General features: G+C 53.8%; 1 protein-coding gene across 4 annotated transcripts in view; it reads right to left on the bottom strand.

The window, feature by feature from the left end:
- Positions 1–1239: 1239 nt before the first annotated feature.
- ABCC8 (ATP binding cassette subfamily C member 8) overlaps positions 1240–14494 on the bottom strand; it is a 78118-nt gene continuing 64863 nt past the window's right edge. For 3 of the 4 annotated variants that reach the window (XM_040495699.1, XM_040495698.1, XM_040495700.1), the window contains exons 27-39: positions 13622–13691; positions 12963–13120; positions 11093–11185; positions 6775–6877; positions 6092–6205; positions 5637–5757; positions 5352–5482; positions 4297–4375; positions 3976–4084; positions 3475–3578; positions 2563–2696; positions 2018–2080; positions 1346–1483 (exon numbers count right to left, since the gene is read on the bottom strand). In XM_040495699.1, coding sequence (XP_040351633.1) covers positions 1346–1483; positions 2018–2080; positions 2563–2696; positions 3475–3578; positions 3976–4084; positions 4297–4375; positions 5352–5482; positions 5637–5757; positions 6092–6205; positions 6775–6877; positions 11093–11185; positions 12963–13120; positions 13622–13691 — 1417 coding nt within the window. Of the gene's footprint in view, positions 1484–2017; positions 2081–2562; positions 2697–3474; positions 3579–3975; positions 4085–4296; positions 4376–5351; positions 5483–5636; positions 5758–6091; positions 6206–6774; positions 6878–11092; positions 11186–12962; positions 13121–13621; positions 13692–14494 lie in introns of all 4 variants that reach the window. The other variant, XM_040495697.1, reaches the window with a different exon arrangement.

Below are 14494 nucleotides of genomic sequence, written 5' to 3'. Positions count from 1 at the left end.
TATTGGGCCTCTTTCCAGTGACTGGTGGGTTTTCCTTACATTGCTCTGACGCCCTTGCAACCAAGAGGGACACAGGCCCAAGACTCCTGGGTCTACACCCAGAGTTTGGTATAGACAGTACTGAAGGCAACATGTAAATAATAATATGATATGTAAACGAGGACCTGCCATTTCTTGACTGAGGGCAGGTATGTACTCCTGTTTCATGATGCTGATAGAAGCAAAGGATATCTGTTGTTTTGGTCTCCCCCGTGTCTGGGCCTCAGCATCTCTGGCCAACACCTGGCCGACTTGTGTGGTATATGCACTGTGATTCCCTCTGAAGGACCACCCTTCTCCCATTCTGAATGCCTCTATATGGGGGACACAGATGGGGTCATGTGATCCAAGCATAGCCAGTCAGTGTATCCTCGCCCTCGGGCCACAGTGTTTGGGTGGAGGTGGGGGTATGACCTAAGTTGGTCCATTGAGATTTGCTCCCAAGATTTTTGCTGGAACTATTGGGAAAAAGCATTTCTCCTTCAGAGGGATAGGGTCTATGCTGGAGGTGCTAGTGGCCATTTGTCATCAGGGAGGGAGAGGAAGATGGAACCCAGAAATGGAGACACATCCCTGATGTCAAACACGTGGATCCAGCCATGCTTGAAGTAGTACACTTCCTGGCCTTCTCCGTCATTTAGGGCAATACATTCCAGTTTTTGGTTAAGCCACTTTGAGTTGGATTCCTGTCGTCTGTATTGGAAATAGTACCAATTCAGGGTACCCCACAATTTTAATCCAAGAAATAAAGTGAGAAAGAAGGGGACCACTTAGTCTGATGAGATAATCACAAAAATGCTATAACTGTTGTCATGGACTGAATTGTGTCCCATCCCCTAAATCCATTTGTTAATGCCCTAAATTCATATGTTGAAGCCCCCCAGTGTGACAGTATTTGGATATAGGACCTGTGCAGAGGTAACTAAGTCCTCAGGAGAAAGCAAACTTATGACACCTTGATCTTGGACTTCCAGGCTCCAGAACTGTCAGAAAAAACTCTGCTGTTTAAGTCTCCTAGTCTGCTATTTTCTTATGGCAACCTGAGCAGACTAATACAACCTTCTTTTCACAGATAAGGAAATACACTTTTGCCTACACTAACACAGCTTCAGGTCTGCCTGATGCCAGGCAGGCTGGCTCCACTGGACCCCAGGCTGGTCCAGACTCCTGGTTCCTGCCCATCAGACTCAAGGCCTCCGGTAGGAAATAACCAATCTCTTTATTTACAAGTGATTGTACAGTGAGAAAGCCCAGGCAGGAGGCAGGGGCAGGGCGGGGTATGGGGCAGCACTTGGGCTCCAGCAGGTCACTTGTCTGCACGGACAAACGAGGCGAAGACGCTGTCCTTCTGGCTGAGCAGCTTCTCTGGCTCGTCGAACTCAAGGATGGCGCCACGTTTCAGGACAATCACCAAGTCTGCGCTCAGGATGGTGTGCACACGGTGCTGGGTGGGGCAGGAGGGGGCCGGTCAGGGTGGGGGGGGGGCAAAGAAGGGGCAGCTGGGGGTATCCCTCCTGCAGTTTGGAGGAGGAGGCCTGTGGATGGAATGTCCCATCTCTGTGGCCACTGCCTTTTCCTGGGGTGGCTGTGACTCCAAGCCCTCTGTCCACTAATGATACCCCCCTTCCCTTACCAAATCTCAGCTCTGCCCTCACCTCTAGGCTTCAAGACTCAGGATTGCCCCACACCCCAACCTCCACTTCCTATGGAGCAGTAACCCTAGCCTAGCTCACGGGGCCTTGGAACCTCGAGAAACAGAGAGGATCTGAAGAAGTGCAGGTGCAAATCCTCCCACACTCCACATCCTACAATGCGGTTTCCCCACAAGCCCTCCAGACTCTTTGCTCTGCATTACTCCAGGGTCCTCTCTTGATTACCAGGCCCGGGGGTGAGCCCAGTGGCTGTCCTCTGATGGCAGCCTCAAGAGGCCAGTCTTCTCTCTGGGTGTTTCCCAAAACCCCAACAAGGGGCCCCTTACCGCGATGGTGACCACAGTGCGGTCTGCGAAGGCCGTCATCACCACCTTCTGGAGGATGTTTTCCTGCCAGGTGGGAGCGACAGCTGTTGGCTCATCTGCCTAGTGGATGGGGTCTGGCCTGGCTTTGGGGATGTGGGGCCCAGGTTTATGGTCCAGCTCCCATGTGATCCCAGTAGCCCACCACTCCCTCTGTCTGGTCCTTGTCTCCCAAGACCAACCAAGTTCTAGCATTCAGGAGCTGGGCTCAACCTGTTGGGGGCTCAGCTCTGTGCACGTATGTGTGCTGTATGTCTGGCTGTGCTGTGTGGCGGGTGATGAGTGTGAAGTCTCTGTGGGTCTGTGTGCAGCTTGTGTGTACGGACACTATAAACATGTCCTAAGACTGACTAGAATCAGGGTCCCCCAGTCCTTTGCCTTTTCTGCCACAAATGGCCCTTGATGTTAAAGACAACTTGAGCTTCAGGACTACTTCTTGCAAATTTCACCCTAACACCCCATGAAAACTGTCTCCAAGACCCCACCCCATTTATGTGCTCAGGACTGACCGTGGCCATGTCAATGGAAGCCGTGGCTTCGTCCATGATGAAGATGCTGGTCTTTCGCACGAAGGCCCGAGCCAGGCAGAACAGTTGCCTCTGACCCTGGCTGAAATTCTCCCCACCTTCAGTGATGATGGCATCTGAAAACAGCCCCGGGTGAGGGGGGAGGAGCAGGGCCGAGTTAATCTCGCATTGGGAGTTTAGTAGATGGCATGGCTTGGGGAATGTTGGAAAATGTATGTCCGGGGCAGATATGCAGGCATATGTCATGAGGACAGGTGTGCCCAGGGTTGCTGCGCCTTATCCAACGACATAGATGCTCTCTGTGTGGATTTTCAAAGAGAAGAGCGCCCTCTGCAGGTTTGCACTGCTGTGGCCCCAGGCAGTTCCAGGAGGGGGCTTGTGCACTGAGTGTGTATGTGCCGCATGTGTGTGGGCATTGGTGGGGTGATTCTCTGAAGCCAAGGCTTGGCCAGCCCCCACTGCCCCAGGGGTTGTAGCGAATACACCGAGGCTCTGCTGACATCTGGGGTGGGGGCAGGGTCTTCCCTGCAGCCTTGAAGAGTGACCTGTACCTGTGATTTCCCAGTCTGTCCTCTCCTTCCTTGGGGCAGAACTGGGCAGGCAGGTGGACGGGGCGGGCTGGGCTGAATGCACTGCCATGATATGATGAACTTGCAAGCTGTGTCTCACAGCTGTCCCCCCTGGGCCCTGCGGGAGGAGCTAGCCCCTGAATTGACCAGTCGTGTGGCCTGGGACAACTCACTTGACCTCTCTGAGCTCCCATAAGGTAAAAGGTAAAACTAAACGGTTTCTAAACTAAACTCTGGGCAAACCAAAAACATGGGTGTGAGTTTTGCCTCCTAGCCCATCCAGACGTCCTTGCGTGCCTCGGGCTGCTCCGGCATGAATAGTTACCCAGGCCTCCCGGCAGCGCCTTCACCACCAGCTTCAGCTGGGCTATCTCCAGGGCCTCCCACAGCGTGCTGTCAGAGCACTTCTTCTCCGGGTCCAGGTTAAATCTGGAGGGTGACACAGAAGGTCCCCTTAGGGAAGGGAGCAGGGGCCTGGCTCCGTCCCTGGGGATTGGCAGAGAGCGAGGCTGGTGAAGGGAACAGGGAGCCAGAACCGATCGCCTCCGGGGCCTGGCTGGCAGGGGGCAGCCAGCTGGTGAGTGGGTGGAGGAAAGTATTCCCAGCCTGATGGTTAGGCTACCCCCTCCAGTGCCTGCCTAGGCCTAACGGGGAAAAAGAATGGCACGGGGGTAAAACTGTGAGTGCCCAGAGCCTGAGCAGGGCTTCCTGCCCAGGATGATGGGTACCCAGCCGGGCGCTCCTGGCCTTACCCACCCCCCTCCTCTCTATGCTCCAGGTGTGGGGCCTGGGCCCGGGGTGGGCTTGGTGGAGTGGTGGGGCTCACCGGATGGTGCCACTGAAGAGGACGGGGTCCTGCAGGATGATCGAGAGGCGTGAGCGCAGGGTGTGCAGCGGCAGTTTGGCGATGTCGATGCCGTCGATGATGATACGCCCTGTGTGGGGACAGTGTCTCAGGTGGGGCACCAGGGAGTGAGGGAGCTGGCGGTGCTGGGGGCAGGGTCAGCCTGGGATATGGGTCCCATGGAGGATGCGGGGGCGGGGGGGCAGTGATTGCTGGGCCTCCTATGACATCTGACCACACACCAGGACTGAGGTCCCATCTGGCGGCTGTGGGTACACATGGGGTGCCTGTCATACAACTCACCTTCGAACATGTCCACCATGCGGAAGAAGGCAAGAGAGAAGGAGGACTTCCCGCTGCCTGTGCGGCCACAGATCCCAATCTGGAGAGAGGGGAGGTACACTGTGAGTAGCTGTGGGGTACGCAGGCATTGGAGGTCACAGCATCTCTTTTGTCTTGGCTTTCTGACCAGTTTCTTTTTTGGCCGGGCCCGGGCCGAAGTTTGGGCTTGCTTCCTGCAGTCTAGAGGGGTCTAGAGGGGTCTAGAGGGGCCTCCCACAGGGACCATTTTCCTGGGCTTGGGCGTAGGTCTTGCTGTGCCTGGTACGCGGCTGCAGGGGAAATGCCGGGGGCGCTCGTACATACTCTGTGTGCACGGGTATGGTAGGGGGGCATGGGGCGTCTGAGTGTGGTGTGCAGGGATGTATCTGGGTGCCCCACCTTAAACTGCAGTCATCTCTGACCCACTTGCTTCCTGGCCCATGGGTACCCACAGAAATGACAATAAGGGATGAGTACAAAGACAGAGATGGTGACAGAGAAGGATGAGAGAGGCAGAGACAGATGGGAGGAGCCAGAGGCAGGGACAGAGGTACACCTAAAGGTCCTAGATAATGAGACGGACAGTCACAGCCAAAGACAGAGAGACAGAGACAAAGAGAAGGAGAGGGGCAGCGTCAGAGCAGAGGGGGAGCGAGGAGGGAATCAGAGAGTTGGGTCAGAGGGCCAGGCAGGGGCTCCCTCCCCAGGACAAGTGCAGCCTCCCTCTCTGCCCCTATGACCTGCTCTGAAACTCAGGGGGCAGTGCCCTGGTAGAGACCCCGGCCATTTGCAGAGGGGCTCTGACGAAAGCCCTTTAAGCCAGGGGAGTCTGGAGTGTCCATCTCCTTAGTGGGTGAGTGAGGGCAGCTGAAGGAGAAGGAAGAGGGGGTGGGGAAAGGTGGCCTGAGCCTTGTCGGTGTGAGGAGCCCAGGCTGGAGACTGGGGCGTCTGACTGGGTGTGAGCCCTGGAAGGCCCCGGGGGGCTATGAGGTGACTCCGTGAGGCCTTCCAGCCCTATGTCCTGCCAGCCCACTGACCTTCTGTCCTGGGGAGATGAGGGCGTTGACGTGCTTCAGCACTGGCTTCAGGGAGCTGTCATAGCGCACACTCAGGTTCTGGATCTGGATCTTCCCTTGGTCTGGCCAGTTCTTCGGGATCAGTGAGGGTGCTGAGGGCCAGGCCGGGGGTCAGGCAGCACATGGGAGCCGCAGCTGGTATCCAGGAGGGCCAGCCTACCCCAGCCTCGCTTGTGGCCGCCTCAAGCCGGACATGCCCCTCCTCCGGGCCTCTCCCCTGGCATGCCCTCTCCTCTGGCCCCTCACCTAGCAGTCCCTCGTAGCTCTCCGCTTCGGTTTTCAGCAGCCCGTGGATGCGTTTCACGGCTCCCAGCTGGATCTCCATGTCTGCTAGGTTCCTCACCATCCAGTTGAGGTAGTTGGAGACCTGTGGGGAGTCGGTGGTCACTCGGTTCAACCCTGGCCACCGGGATGCCTCGTTTTACAGCTGAGGGGCCAAAGGTCCTCAATGCCTTCTGCTGACTGTTCAGGGTAGGCCCTCCCTGGAGGCACCGGAGGGTTATAATGAATGTGGATCCTTACCCACCACCTGCCTGCGGCCCCAGTCCTGGGTTAGCCCTCCTGCCCACGTGGTCCGTCCTGCATTGGACTCACGGTAGCTTGGGGTAAGGCCTGAAGGGTGTCTGAGTTGGGGAAGGTGCCTGAGATTCCCCAACTGCTGGTATCTGAGCCCTCCCCTGCCCTAGTCTGCTGCCACTCACCATTAGGGCATAGGTAAGGCCCAGGCCCACCAGGCCAGCAGAGAGGTCCCTGTGCAGGGAGTTGGAGATGGAGGTCACGGCTGCGATGAGGACCACACATGCACCAATGTACTCCTGTGGAGGGAGGGGAGCCGGCCTGGGCCCTCAGGGGTTGAAGCCACAGCCACAGTGTCCCCCCACCCACCTTACTCCCTTCAGGGCAGAGGGCGGCTCACCCTCTGCACGTCACCTGATGACACCTGCACGTCATCAGACACCCAGGAGGCCTTGAAGGCTGGAGCCCCAGGAGACAACGTGTGCACACAGCTTACGCTGCTCCCCCTACCCATCTGCACATGCCTGAACACGCACGCCCCACCAGCTGGCCCACACAGGTCATATGAGCCACTTCAGACACACACTCATCACAGTTCAACACACAACTGTTCTGGCTACTGGCACACACCCCAGGTACACAAGCCCCCAGGCAGTGACGGGGAAGAGGAGGCTCCGGTCAGACACCAGGAGGGCTGCCGGGGCTGGGAGAAGCAGGAGGGCTCGGTGCCCACCCTGTATGCACACACAAGCTGGTATTCCATCCTCTTTTCCTGCCCTCTGGCCCATGTTTGGCCCTTGCTCTGGCTCCACCGCCCTATCAGAGGCCCCTTTCCCGGGGCCCGGGGTGGGAGGGGGGTGGCACTTGCCATGCGGACTTCTAGCCATCTGTTGGCAGCGGTGAGGAAGAGGGAGGCAATGTTGTTGGAGTCTGTGTATTCAAGGAGCTTCTGCTGGAACCTAGCCTCATACCTGGAGGGAGGATGCGGAGGGTCTGAGGGTCCACATGGCCCCCAGGCCTCTCCTCACTTACAGAGAAGCAGCCGGGAGACATGTCATATCTGACCTTACGTATGCCATTCCTCTCTGGACTGCCCTTCCAGCTCCTTGCTACCTCCTCCCTCCTTCGAACTCCTGTTCTCACCCCAAAACCTGTTCTCTCCAGGGCATCCCCTTTACAGTAAAGGGCACCTCTGCCCATCTAGATGTTCAGGCCAGAAATGAAGGAATTGCCTGGATTCACATCCAATCCCTTCACAAGATGTCTTATTTCTACCTCCAAAATCGCCCTTGCCTCTGCCTGCCCCTCTCCCTGCTTGTTTCCCCATAGGTCTGCCTGCTGTTTCCCCACAGGCTACTCTGTACACAGCAGCCAGCATCATCTTTGTAAATTATACATTGTGTCCCATCTCTCCCCTGCTTAGAATATCAATGGCTTTGAGGCTAAAGAACCACCTCCTTGCCAGGAGCCTGTTTGAGCTGGCTCCTGCCAACCTAGCATCCTTCCATGCCACAAATTCCCTTGCTCACTGCATTGCAGCCACAGAAATTACAATAAAGTAACTTATTACTTTTCCTTTTTTGGTTTTGTGATAATGCCGAGGTCTTCCCCACCCCAGGGTCTTTGTACATGCTCTTCCCTCTGCCCAGAATGCTTTCTCCTCTGCTCTTCACAAAGCTGACTCCTCTCAGCATTCAGGCTTTACCTTAAGTGGCACCTCCTCTGGGTGGCCTTTCCTGACCTATTGTTCTCCATCTCTGCAGCCTGTTTGTTTCATAATCTTTGCTCATATATTCGTTTCTCTAGTCGCTTATCTCCCTCATGAGACTAAACTCCAGGAGACTGGAGCCCATGGCTGTTTTGTTCGCCAGTGCATCCCCAGCACCTGTCACTGTCAACAAATGCTTGTTGAATGAATGCATGGAACCTTCCCTGACCCTCTAAGGTATATGGGATCTCTCTGTACAAGGAACTCTGGAGGCTTCTTCCCTGCCTTTGCACCCTCATCAATTTCTCCTTGCGTTACTTCAGATAGACCTGCTTCTTCTCTCTGACCAGCCTGGGCTCCTGGTCTCACTCTTCTTGACCGCCCCCTCACACTTGGCTGGCCTGGCCAGGCCCAGAGGAGGGAGTGGAGCACTTGCTTAATGATGAGCCAAGGAAGGAACGGAAGCTGTCTTAGCACTGGTTTCAAGGAAACAACTGAGGAGACTCAGAGGGACTCAAAAGAAGTCTTACTGGGCATTTGCTTTTCACTCCTGGAAGGTGTTTGTTCTACTTTGATTATTTCTGGGTAGAGGGGCCGTGCCCAAACTGTGTGTCTGAGGAGAGCAAGGTGAGTCTCTGAGGTGTGAGAGAGCATGTGATTGCACAGCCACGGGTGGCTGTGTGGAGGTGGGTGATGCGGCTGAGGCAAACGTGCGACCCCACGTCTGACGGGTGTGACTGAGTGCGCACCGAGGGTGTCTGTGTGTGCATGCACGTGTGTGTGTGTGAGACAGGAGAGCCTGAGGGGTGGGCGTGCGTGCGTGAGGGTGTGTGGGAGATGCAGCTTGTGGGACAGGTGTGTGGCGATGTGAGGAATGTGGAAGGAGGTCCAGCTCGGGGCCACGCACACCCATGTTGGCTTCTGAGCGTTCTTACCCACTGGCTGGGTGTCAGGACCGAGGTTCAGTTTCCTCATGAGTAAAACGGGGACAGTAATGGTTCCTGCCTAGACTGAAACAACGTCTGAGCCCAACACTGAGTCCAGGGCTGGGAACTCTTGAAGCTTTTTTGGGGGAAAAAGCAAACTTTTTTCTCCTAGAGAAACCAGAAGGTCCAACAGGCCTGGGTTCCAAGCCTGGCACTGGCTCTCAACCATGTGTGTGGCCTCAGGTGGGTTACTCAGCCTCATCTGTTGAACGTGGCTGCTCGTATCCATGTCCTGGGGCTCTGGAGAGGATGAAATGCAATAATCCACACACAGCACTTAGCACAGTGCCTGGCGTGTGCTAAGCGCACAATCAATAAATGCTAGTTAGCACTCAACAGGGCAGGCTGCTGGGCAAAAACCAATGAATTGACCACATCCAGGGATGACTACAAAGCCCTTCATTCAAATGTAAAACTCACCCACTGTGTCAGTGGAGGGTGTGGGGGGCTTCACTGGGCAGTAGTTCCTCTGCCGGAGGGTAGGCTGGGTCTGAAGCTGGTTGCTGGATCCACTCAGATCCTACTGAGGGGGTCTGGCCTCTTCAGGAAAGCCACAGTCTATCTGCCCGTGGCCCAGCCCAAAGGCCTCCAGGACACCATGTGTAAGGGGAAAGTTGCTAAGACTGAGAAGAGGCCAGGTCCAGGGGTGTTGAGGGCCTTGGAAGTGAAGGGAACTGGGGAGATGCAGGCTAGAGACAGGAAGGGGGCTCAGAGGAGACCTTAGAGTCACGCCAGGTTTCAAGGGGCTTCTTTGTGGAAGACGTCACAGGCTTGTAAAGGGGCACAGGATGTCCAGGAAGCAGAGCCAAGGCCAGGGCAGAGCTCTGCTTTGCTTTCCTTTACTCAGACAAGACCCCGCAGATGACCTGTCACTGGCCCCAGATGCCCCAGGGAGTGAGGGGGGGGGCTGCAGTGCTGTACCCGGGGCCTGGACATGTCTCCTAGGGCTTTGGGGCTTAGAGGGAGGAGATACAAGCCACTCTGATCCTCTTGGCTGGTCCTTGAGCCCTAGGGTTACTCCTGGACATGGGACTTGGTGTTGCATGGTTATTGTCACACCCTGCACAGCTGTGTCATCCTAAAAATAACCTGGAATCGCTCTCCAGGTGAGGCTGAGAGACCAGAGTCCAACTCTCTGAGTTAGGGGTCTTTGGCCTGTCTGCCTGGAGGAGAGATGCCCTAATACATCAGGCAGAGGCTGGAACAGGGAGCAATAGCCCCCTCCCCTCCCCAGGCAGCCCCAGACACTCCTGTCCAGCCCAGCACCATGATTTAGGATGTAGAGGAGGGGCACTGAAGTTTTGGGGGGAATTCCTCCAGCTTGGTGAACTTTTATCTACCCTTTGATGCTAGCTCCAATGACTTCTCCTCTATGAAGCCTTCCATGACTACCTCCCTTCTCTGTCCCCATAGCCTGTGTTCCCCTTTCTTTCAGAGTACCTGCCACATGGGTTTCTCCTGGCCTGAACTTTGTAAAACAGCCTGTACCGTGTTTAAAAAACCACTGTGGGGGCGCCTGGGTGGCTCAGTTGGTTAAGCATCTGACTCAGGCTTAGGTCACGGTCTCGCGGTTCGTGAGTTCGAGCCCTGCATCGGGATCTGTGCTGGCAGCTCAGAGCCTGGAGCCTGCTTCGGATTCTGAGTCCCCCTCTCTCTACCCTTCCACCACTTGTGCTCTCTCTCTCTCTCTCTCTCTCTCTCTCTCAAAAATAAATAAACATTTTTTAAAAAAGCCATTGTGATTTGTGAATACCAACATACTCCTCATGGGTGCCAGGAAATTCTAGGTCATCCAGTATACAGATCTTGATACTTGTGGGCAAGGTAATGGTGGTCAAAATGCATCTAAATTTAATTGTTTATATTGATAATCCTGGATTGTAAATGCCTTCAGGGCAGGGACTCATCTGACTCATCTCTGTCTTTTTAGTGCCTGGCATGGGTTTTAGCTCAGTAAATGTTTATTGAATGAATGAGTAGGTTCAAACCTGGGCTTCATGGGACCTCACACAGAGTGGTTATATAACATCTCTGAACCTCAATTTCCTTATCTGGGAAATGGGAATAATCATGCTAACTGCCTCGGATTGCAGTGCAGAATGAATGAGATTGGCATGTAAAGTATTTGGCATAGTGTTTGAGTTACTGAAGGTTCTCAAAAGACGGCCTCAGGGCCGGCCCACATGATGTAAAAATCTTTAATAGCATTGCTATGCGAGGATATGTCCCAGCCTTGTTTCTTTTCATACCCTGCCTTAGTTCACAGAGGCTCTGGACTTGGCTGCAGGGCTGAGATTTTCCTCTCTGGATCATACAGTGGAGCCTACTGGACCTAACCCCTCTGGTGCACATCATCTGGGCCTTGGGGCCTGAGGAGGGCTTGGGAGACATGTGTCCTGGGCCTTCCTAAGCCAAGCCCTGAGAACTAAATCGCAGGACCTGCGGCCCTGGCCCCACCCGCACCCACCCCCACCTCGGGGTACATCTGGTACCTGAAGGCCCGGATGGTGGTGAGGCCTTCCACGGTTTCAGCGAAGTGGGACAGCAGGGGGAGCTGGGTGGTGTCATCTAGTTGCTGCAGGTCCCTGTGCAGGGGAGAGGAGCAGAACGGTTAAGAGGGCAGGCTCCCGGCTCAGCCTGAGTCTGAATCCTAGCTCCACCCCCCACCACTGCTTGGGCAAATGGCTTCACCTCTTCAGATCTCAGTGTCTCACCTGTAAAGAGGGAAGATAACGGTACCACCCCAGCAAGCTGTTGTGGAAAATGCTTGAACAGCATGCCGGTGCAGCTACTGTCATCCAGGGCATCATCCACCTTGCACGGTCCCTGCCCCGCTGCACAGCCTCACTCTCCGTGCGGTGAGGCTGGTCAGGCACTGTCGGTTCCCTTTCACAGGTGAACAACTTGAACCTTGAGATGGCTCGTGAAAGGAACTGAAAGACCTAACTCAAAGCTTTCCATCCCTTCCCAGGAACCACAATAGGTTTTGGCACAACACAGGCCAGTATCTAGAAAGCTCCTTGAGGGGGAAAGGCCAGAGGTTTCCAAGGAAACAGAATCGCTCCTGCTCCTCACCGCTGCACCTTTTCAAGCACATTAGTGCCAGGGAGGCCAGCTTGGGATGCAGGAAGCAGCTTTCCTGGACAGACTGTCCCCAAGGCAGAGTGGATGCCAGGGGAACAGGGTGGTTTCTCTGGCAGAAGAAAGGAACTTTGTAAAACATCTTGTACGGTGTTTAAAAAGCCACTGTGACTTGTGAATACCAACATGCTCCTCATGGGTGCCAAGGGATTCTAGGTCATCCAGTACACAGATCTTGATTCTGATGGGCAAGGTGATTGTGGTCAGAATGTATCTAAATTTAATCGTTTTTATTGATAATCAGTATTTTGACTCCAGTTGCTTATCAACTATGTGCACTTGGGAAAGGTGCTTAACCTTTTTGACTACAACCTGCAGTAAGAAATGCATTTTATATCACAAGTCAGTGTGTGTGTGAACACGCGTGTGCGTGCACACACGTACACACACGCACATGTACACACACACCCCTATGTGACCCCAACAAAGGTTTTATGAAGCAAAACTTACTGCTACTGTGTGCATATGGTTTGAGAGTATCTGTTCAGTTTCATTTTTTAAAAATGCTGGCTGTGATCTATGATATTGATTTCATGACCCACGGACGGGTTGTAATTGGCAGTTTGATAAACACTGGTCCAGAGATTTTTTTCAAAATTTTCGTAAAATTATTTGAACCTAAGAGTTTAACAGAATCACTCCCAGAAAGAACTTCTAGAGCATCTTCTTAGAAAATGTTGAGTAGGAAAAAAAGGCTGTGTGGCTCCAAGGTTCCTGAGGGAGAATACGATCAATATGAAAGGCTTCTTCAAGTCAAGGCTTCCAAGTCAAGGCTCTGGACCCTGCGAGCTGGGAGGTATGGTTGCCATAACACCCCTCCCATCAGGTGCCCCCCTGATTTCGTGCATCAGCAATCAGCCTGGTCACTGGACTCATAGAACCCTCCTGAGAATCATTTTGGCAAAATGAATGAAGGGCATAAACATGTGTATACATCCTGACCTAGCAATTCCATTTCTGACCATATCTCTTAAGGCAATATTTGAAATATTAATGGCGATGTGTGTGTGTGTGTGTGTGTGTGTGTGTGTGTGTGTGTGCTGAGAGATGGTTACATCAGGATAGTGGGAGATGAATCTATTTCCTTCGTTTCTATTTTCCTTTTCAGGGGGATAGGACTCTACTACTTTTTGATGATTACTCTAATAAGAGTACCAAACTGCCTATTGCAAAGCACCTCCCATCCCTCATTCCCCTGAGGCTGGCAAAGACTGCCATCACCTGGATGCCACCCGGAAGTACTTCTGGATGAAGTAGCACACCACGGCCAGGGGCAAGAGGGCCACGAGGAACACAGGCGTGACATAGGAGATGACAGCCACGGCTGAGACACAGAGCAGGGTGGAGCGGCTCAGGCACTCCAGCGTGGATGGGATGTGCTGACGGAGGGGAGGGTGAGAGAGGGAGGTGAGTTTTGGTGTTTCTCTTCAGTGCGTTACCTGCCGCCATGTTTTTCTCTCTCACATTATTACAGGCACACGTCTCATATCTCCAGCTACACTGTAGGCTCCCTGAGAACAGGAATCAGGACTTTGTTTCCTCACCATCTAGTACGGTGGCAAATAAAGAACACAAGCTGAACTGAAATGAATATTCTTCACAGAATCAGTCACCTTGGTTCAGAATATGCTGGAACCTTACTGAAGTGAGCCAGAGGGTACTGGATGGAAGCCAAAGGGATGTGGTTTCCCTCAGCCTTATCATGAAGATCTCACAGGGGAAGCGTCTCACAGAGGCAGCATTATAATCAGATTGGGGCCCCTGGTTTCCTCCCACAGGGCTCTGATCATCAGATCTGGGGAAGCCAGCACCAGAGAGGAAAAGCTCCTAGGGGTCTGGTCTCTCTCTGAACTGGGGAAATGGGTCACAGTCCTGTGTACCTGGTCAATGGTGTTACAGTCAGCTGAAAATCTATTCAGGATGCTTCCAAGGGGCGTGGTCTCAAAAAACCTAAGAGGCAACCAGAAGAAGTTACTCATTCGTTTATTGATTTTCTTCCTGTTTATCGAGTGAGGGTAGTGATTTCTTTCATTCCGGTGTCTCTGGAGTCATCCCTGGGTCTGGTTTTCTAGGGGCGGTTGCCTTTGCAAGTCTGTAGATATCTGGCCTGCGTTCCTGAGAATTTCTGCAGCTGCCCACAGGGGCGCTGGCCCCTCACTAACCTCTCTGGCTCTCAAGCCCATGTATGACAATTGCCACCTTCCTCAGCTCTTGCTCAGCCTGACTCACTCAGCAGCTATCCTGGGGACAAATAGTCTTCTCCAGAGGGATGATGTGCCAGGGGGAACAGGGCCCTGTGGACAGTCTGTCAGCTGGCTGACCCTGCAAGGCTACTCTGCCTGTCATCACTCTGGCTGTGACCCAGAATCAGCCCAACCCCAACCAGAGGATTTCAGAAGCACAGATCTGGGACAAATAGGGGGTAAGTAAACTTTGAGGTTATGTCTGTGGACCACAGGGAGCTCACAAGACCGAAAAGTAAAAAGTGTAGTCAGATGGTGAGTCTGGCACTGACTGGGGCCCGGATAACCTGTTTGCCTGTTGTGTTTTAAGACTGAGTCAGCCCCGGGGCACCTGGGTGGCTCAGGTCATGATCTTGCAGTTTGTGAGTTCGAGACCCGCATCAGGCTCTGTGCTAACAGCTCAGAGCCTGAAGCCTGTTTTGGATTCTGTGTCTCCCCTCTCTCTACCCCTCCCTTGCTCACACTCTGTGTCTCTCTGTCTCTTAATAATAAATAAACATTAAAAAAAAA

The sequence above is a fragment of the Herpailurus yagouaroundi genome, unplaced genomic scaffold (genome assembly GCF_014898765.1).
Source record: "Herpailurus yagouaroundi ecotype Mexico unplaced genomic scaffold, PumYag 187, whole genome shotgun sequence".
Taxonomy (NCBI): domain Eukaryota; kingdom Metazoa; phylum Chordata; class Mammalia; order Carnivora; family Felidae; genus Herpailurus; species Herpailurus yagouaroundi.
Note: the sequence above shows the minus strand (reverse complement) of the source record. Positions and strands in the feature narration are given on the sequence as shown.